This window comes from Triticum aestivum, chromosome 2A (genome assembly GCF_018294505.1).
Source record: "Triticum aestivum cultivar Chinese Spring chromosome 2A, IWGSC CS RefSeq v2.1, whole genome shotgun sequence".
In the NCBI taxonomy this organism is placed as follows: domain Eukaryota; kingdom Viridiplantae; phylum Streptophyta; class Magnoliopsida; order Poales; family Poaceae; genus Triticum; species Triticum aestivum.
The window spans coordinates 32,099,953-32,106,944 of NC_057797.1; the positions used below are offsets into that span (position 1 = coordinate 32,099,953).

At 47.2% G+C, this 6,992-nt stretch overlaps 1 protein-coding gene across 1 annotated transcript in view; it reads right to left on the reverse strand.

Moving 5' to 3' along the window:
• The window catches only part of LOC123187192 (uncharacterized), a 22,130-nt gene that overhangs the window by 5,762 nt on the left and 9,376 nt on the right, over positions 1 to 6,992 (reverse strand). The window contains exons 2-7 of the mRNA XM_044598983.1: positions 6,453 to 6,624; positions 6,129 to 6,384; positions 5,738 to 5,960; positions 5,516 to 5,636; positions 3,181 to 3,414; positions 1,876 to 3,029 (exon numbers count right to left, since the gene is read on the reverse strand). Coding sequence (XP_044454918.1) covers positions 1,876 to 3,029; positions 3,181 to 3,414; positions 5,516 to 5,636; positions 5,738 to 5,960; positions 6,129 to 6,384; positions 6,453 to 6,624 — 2,160 coding nt within the window. The remainder of the gene's footprint in view (positions 1 to 1,875; positions 3,030 to 3,180; positions 3,415 to 5,515; positions 5,637 to 5,737; positions 5,961 to 6,128; positions 6,385 to 6,452; positions 6,625 to 6,992) is intronic.

Here is a 6,992-nt window from a genome sequence, read left to right on the forward strand (position 1 = left end):
CGCAACACTGTCTTCGGGGAAGGAGACAGGGCAGCGCGCTCTACAGAGCGGCCACGGCACCCCTGGAGGCGACGCGAGGCAGGGGTCCTGCTCCTCCTACGCGGCTCCTCCGCAGCCGGGGCCCTGGCGCTGGGCTGCCGACCACGGCCGAGGAAAGCGTCCTTCCAGGACCGGCCACGGTTGCCTTGGTCATCACCGTCGTGGTCGCGACGCTCGCCGAGGGAGGGGAAGCTGCTGCAGCCGGAGGAGGAAACGCGCGGCACGGAGCGACGGGTCCTGCTCTTCCCGTCCTCCACACCAGCCGCCCAAGAGCCCGGCTCAGAGCGGGGGAGGGGGCGAGTGTCTTCGTCTTTCGAGGAGGGGAGCCCGCTCTGCCCGGAGTGCGAGGAGCGGGGCGAGAGCGGGTTCCAGTCCTCCACGCGGTCCACGTGGATCAGCAGGTCGTAGCGGTGGACGCCCGGCGGGGGAGGGACGTTGCGATCCGGCGGGGAGAAGCCGATGATCTCGTCGACGCGACCAGCACCTCGCTTGAGCACCCACAGAGCCCGCTTGGTCGGGATGTGCGCCACATCCCAGCACCACAGCCAGCACGCGAACGTCTTGGTGTGACCACGCCCATACGTGCGGCTATCGAGCCGGTCGATGCGGCCGAAGTCGCCGAACACGTCGTCTGCCCCCTTCAAGCTCCAGAACTGCATAGGCAGGTTCTCGACGACGATGCGGACGTGGAGGGACAGCTTCAGGATGGCCGCGTGGTCGTCCGGGCTCCAGGCGCGGATGAAGTACTTGCAGCCGTCCACCTTGATGATGCCGCGGCGAACAGCGTTGTCGCGGTGCGCCGGCAGGTCGAAGTGCACCAGGAAGGCCTCGGGGTGGTGGGCGGTGACACGGAGCTGGTGCGCTGAGGTGCGGAACTGCTCTTCGATGGCCTTCCCCACCGCCATGGGGCTTGTGGCGTGGGCACGATCTGCAGCCATGAGGGTGACCACGTGCTGCCGAAGGATGTACTCCGTGTGCTCGAGGGCCGGCGTGGCAACCACCATCTTGTGGCTCTCGCGAGGCCGCCGCGCCGGATCGACGTGGGAGAAGCCAGCCATGGACGGAGCTTGGGGAGGAGGGGCCGACGGAGACGGGGGGTGGTCGAAGCAGAGGCGATCCCGCACCGGCACCCGAGCTGGCGCCGGCTTGGATCCGGCCGGGGCAGCCCCTCCTGGGGCGCGGGAGCGGCTGGGGCACTCTTTTGCGAAGTGGCCTTGGCGCTCACAGGAGATGCATCGAAGCGGGTCGCGGCAATCTTTGTGCCGGTGGTGCTTGCTCAGGCATCGGAAGCACTTTCCACGGAAGCGCCTTAAGAAGGCCTCGCGGCCAGGCGAAGGCATGGAGACGCGCCCGCGGTCTGAGCAAGGAGCCCCGGAGCGCGTACTGTTGCCCGCCGGCTTCTTGCATGGTCGCCGGATTTTGCGCGACTGAACTTGGACCCAACCACCCGCCTCCTCCATAGGGGAGGAAATGGCAAGGTTTGATGGCGCAACGACGATGGATTTAAGGCGCTGAGATCCAGAGGGGGGCAGTAGATCTACCGGTCCGGTGGGAGGGGCGGCGTGGGAGGACTCACCCCGGAGCAGAAGACGCGGCGGAAGACCCAGATCTGCCAGCCGGCCAGCCAGAGAGAGCCCGCAAGCGTCCGGGGCAAACAACGGACCACCGGGCGGGGGGGTGCAGGAGCCGGACGCAGCGGGCGAGGCCGGGCTGGCGCTCCTACTACAGCTCGGTCTGCGGGTCCTAGCCATGAAGGCTGGTGGGTGGCCGCCGCGGCCGGAGTGGCACGCGGCACGGGGCGGGGGAGCGGCGAGGTTTCACTACGCGTACTCAAACCTTAGTTCACTTTTTGTGAAAATGTGTAGTCCCTTGACATTCTGCAGTACTGGACCTCCATTCCTTTTGAAATTTGTGTGCGCATTCCTACTGAAGATGCCCAAACTGTTCAAGTTGAAGAACACGACAGAGTTAGAGCTGGAAATCCTTTCGCTCTGTGTTGTGTTGTTGTCTTGTTTTCCCCACAATGTCCAGTGACCTGCAGTTTTTTCTTGACCCTGCTGGCAACGAGCTTTTATTAGCATCCGAAGACGTTCTGCAACATCTTCCATTTGAGGGCGTTTGCTCATCTCCATTCTGAGGCACTCAGCTGCTAGATTTACAATCTTGTCAAGAACCTTAATGTTGCTCGACTGTGCTATATCAGCATCGAACATCTCTCTTGCCTTCTTTCCTTTTTGAACAGCTTGGGAGAAAGTTCCTATGAGGCCCATGCTCCCGTTTTCATATGCCTTTTTTCTGGTGACTAGTTCTACTAAAACGACCCCAAAACTGTAAACATCACTCTTCGGATTGATGCACCCATTATGAGCATACAACGGATCCATGTAACCTATTCTGCCTATTATATTCAGTGTGTATTGAGTGCTGTCCTTGGAAAACATTCTGGATATCCCGAAGTCAAATAATTTCGCACCAAAGTTATCATCTAAAAGGATGTTACCAGGGGCGATATCACCGTGAATGGTTGGTGGACACATGGAAGAATGCATGTAGCTTAATGCCTCTGCACTGTCTAGAGCAATACCCAACCTTTGATCTAAAGAAATGGGATAGTCTTTCCAATCAAGAACTTCTCTGAGGCTTCCTCCGGAGATGTACTCGGTGATCATCATTAAAGCGTTTTCCTCTGAACAGTAGCCCAAGAGCCTAACAACGTTCTTGTGGTTGATTTGGCAATGTATGATTATTTCCTTAGCAAAATGTTCTTTCATATCTGGGAGTGGAATCTTGACTGCAACGGAACTACCATCTTCAAGAACACCACGGTAAACTTCTGCGAAGCCACTTTTGCCAATGAGAGTGCTATAGTTGTCAGTGATCCTTCTAATCTCAGCCTCTGTGAACTTGTTTAAACCATCAATGTTGAATGATCTCCAGTTTACCTTTTCATCCTCTTGGATAAGGTCTGCAGGCTTAACCTTCTTGTGACTCTAACAAAGAAGATTATACTGTTATATTATAGGGAGATCAAGAAAAGTGAAAGAAAAGTTTAATTTACAAAAGGTCTCCAACACGATGTTATCTGTTGCACGTGACGTCTAATAAGTAAACTTCTTTCTTGAGACCGTTCAGTAAACTAACCTGCTCAACTGATGAACTGCTGATACCAATTTTGTCTGAATAGTCCACAATTCCTGTTTTACCAAGCCTGTCGATTATGTCCCCTGTATTTGGTCTCTTCTTCGGGTCCAAGTCCAAACATTCTGTCCCTATTTTAGTGCATACCCTTACTTGTTCCAACTGTGTATCTCCCTCTAATGCCTCCAGTCGATCCATCCAACTTGCAACTACCTGATTCATCCAACTTGCAACTACCTACACAGTTGCAATCATGAGTTAATTAGTATTTAATAACTAACACCGTGCCCCATACAATAGCATGGGGAACAACTTTTTTGGGTTTCACGTACATACTCCCTCCGTCCGGTAAAAAGTGTATGTTTGGCTTTAAAATTTGTTCACAAAAGAGTGTACATCTATCTTCCCAATGCACATTAAAATAGAAAAGAATATTTCTCTCTCATCACACGGTAATCTAGACCAATAGCATTCTACACATGGTTTCCTTAATTTTTACATGCACTTAGGTCATTGGGGGTAGGATAATTAAAGAGGAGAGAGATGGTGGCTTGCACCTTTCCAATGTTTTTTTTACTCCAATCCATAATTTGTCCTAACATTTCTGTATGTACACTTTTCACTGGACGGAGGGAGTATGTATTTACATATTGTTTGCAAGAAGGCCATATTAGCAGCCAAATGAGTCAATGTATGTAATTTGAGATCGCAACACATAATTAAAGGTCAGATCAAAAGTGATACAATTAATGTTTTGTTAGTTACAAATAATTAATTATCTCACTTTTGGTCTTACATACCTATACAACATCAACGCTCCAACTTTCAGCTGGGTTATTTTTTCAATTATTTGTGATGAAAAAAGGGTCATCTGTGATGCTGCCGGACAAAATTATATGATGAATATTTCGTGTCATGGTAGATGAAACTATGATAAGGGGAAAATTTCTCGATGTACTTTTGCGAGTCATGTTACATGAAGAAAATTTTGATGCAAAAATTTCGTCACAAAATATATCTAGTGATGCGAAGACTTTTTTCGTGATGATTCAGTATGCATAGTTTCTTGTAGTGGGTGACTAGAAAACGAGATTAATTTACTTCCACCAGAAAATATGCATACCTATAGTGCTATAAGATGGAGTCCTAGACTAGGGGGCACTCATCACGTCGTCTCCCGACCAGGTGGGTCTAGCCGAGGACTCCATGGCGGTTCACTAATGGCCACTTCGGGCAGCCCATGATGCATAGAAGGAAGATTTCACAAGACTTGATGCACAAGAAGAGGACTCTTCTAAACCCTAGACCTTCAGTGCATTATATAGACCGAGGCCAGGCAAGTCAGTAGAGGATTACAACGTAGATCAACAATCTCACGGTAGATACATGTACTCTATACTATACCTCATATCTATACAATCAAAAACATGACGTAGGGTATATCATCTCTTCGAGAGAGTCTGAATCTGGGTAAAATCCTGTGTCCATGTTACCATCGCTCTAAGATGCCTAGCTTAGGACCCGTACCTCGAGATATGCCGGATTTAGCACCGATACTATAGTACTTATAAGAAGAACGATTTTTGTGAAAACCAACTAATGTTAATCGTCCAGAATATCAAATCCGATGGGGGCACGAAAGAAAACCTGGAACCTTAGCTTCTAATGACTTCACTAAAGGGTTAATCACATACTTTTTATCCTATTTATGTATTCTAAGAAAAATGTCGTGTTAGTTTATTTATTTAGCAAGGTGGAGTTAATATTGTGAATGTGCTAAGTTCATAATAAACCAAATAAAATGCAAGGATAATTTTTGAATTGGTGAAAGTACATTTTGGGTGGAGTAGTCAATATATTAAAACTGTGCATCACATGTATAGTTGTATACGTTTGGTAGTAGTAGGAAATCAAAATCACATAGCTTGGAACAATGAATATGAGTATTTAAAGTAAAATGTCAAAATGTTGTTATCTCAAGCATCTTAAGAATGTACATTTTCAAGGAAGTGTACACGTGCAATACACAATCCAAGAGAATGTACCAACATATTTAAAAGATCACATGTAAATTGAATTTAACTTCGTAAAAGGTGTTTCTTCTCTCACTAACCACACAAATGATTTTACAAGCATGAGATTAAGATATAATTATAGCAAACTTAAATCGTGAGTGGTTGCTGAAAGTATGTATCGATGGGTCGGATCAAAATGCCCTACCACCTTGTATTTGTATTAGTGGTAATGGAGGAGAGATATTTGCTAAACTAGAGTGTAAAACATTGATTTAACAATATTTCCTTCGACTAACTTGGAGCATGGCATAACTTGTTGTTACCTTCTCATCTTCGGGATAACTCTTCTCTCCTATCAGTATCTCCATCATTATGACGCCTAGGCTAAATATATCTAACTTGTATGTGATTTGTCCTCTCAGGAGTTCTGGAGAAAAATGTCCTCTGTTGCAAGATTTATGAAGTCTGATTGATGAATGTGCAAATAAATTGTATAATAATTTTTGCCACCAATGAGAACAATAACTTTTAAGAGGATTGCTTACCGTGATAGAAATATTTGTTCACTGAATGCACTTGTTTGCCCTTCGTCGAAACACCGTGATAGACCAAAATCAGTAATTTTAGGTACCATGTGATCATCTAAAAGTATATTAGCGGGCTTGAGGTCCAAATGAAGAATGCACTTCTGATGAAGATAATGTAGCCCCTCACATATTCCCCTGATTATTCGATAGTGTTTTCTCCATTCAAGTCCAGTAGATACATCTGAAGAGGAGGTAGCAGATTTTTAAAATAGTCATATTTATTTTTTATTGATATTGATATCGTAATGTAAATCTAGGAATGCAAAGTACATAACATGCTAAGTAGTCAAATAACCTACAATAGAGTAAATAAACGTTGACAGAAATACAAGTTGAGCATCGATCCTACCGGTAATATGCTTATCAAGACTCCCGTTGGGCACATGCTCAGAGCAAAGCAGCCAGTTTCGTCGATCTGACATGACAAGCTTTCCCTCGTAGTCTTCCATTTCCCCTTGTGTCTCAGCGCAATACCCCAAGAAACGTACTATGTTCTCATGCTTAGCCTTCATCAAGCATTTAACCTCTTGGTGGAATTTATTCTCGCGGATATTGTATGTGTTGGATAGCTTCTTGACAGCGACCATGTATTTTCCAACCATCCCCTGTGGTGACAATATGCATTGTCAGCTTCGTGTGTGTCTGGCCCTGCACATACCAAAATGCTATTTACCTTATAAACCACCGCAAACCCTCCGAAGCCGATTTGGTTATGAGGAGAGAAACGATTCGTGATGTCCTCCAATAGTGATAATGGCGGTTTCACGGGCTCTGCATTTTTATCAACCAGCAAGCGCTCCAGGATGGCGTGTTTACTGTTGCCTTCGGGATCCATTCGCAATCTCCTGAATCGAGAGCAATGCCGTTATTTAGGCATATAGTACATCTTAGTATATTATTGACGCCGACTGTTGAGGAAATTAAACTGCGTGTGAACAGCATGCACCATGTAATTGTACTTTGTCATTCCGATGACCAAACACCCTTAAATGGCAGTATTGCTCTGCTTGAAGACTGAAAGTTTCAGTCCAACTTCACTAGTTATTGTATTTCAGCAAAAATGGCAGACTTACAAATCTGCGGCGCCGAGATGAATGAGCCGGACAGTTTACCGTTGACCAAGAGACTAGCTGATTACCGTGGGCTAAGAACACCGGCAGATCAGATCTAGCGCATCCCGCGCAACAGAGAGGGAGGGAGGGAGGGAGGGAGA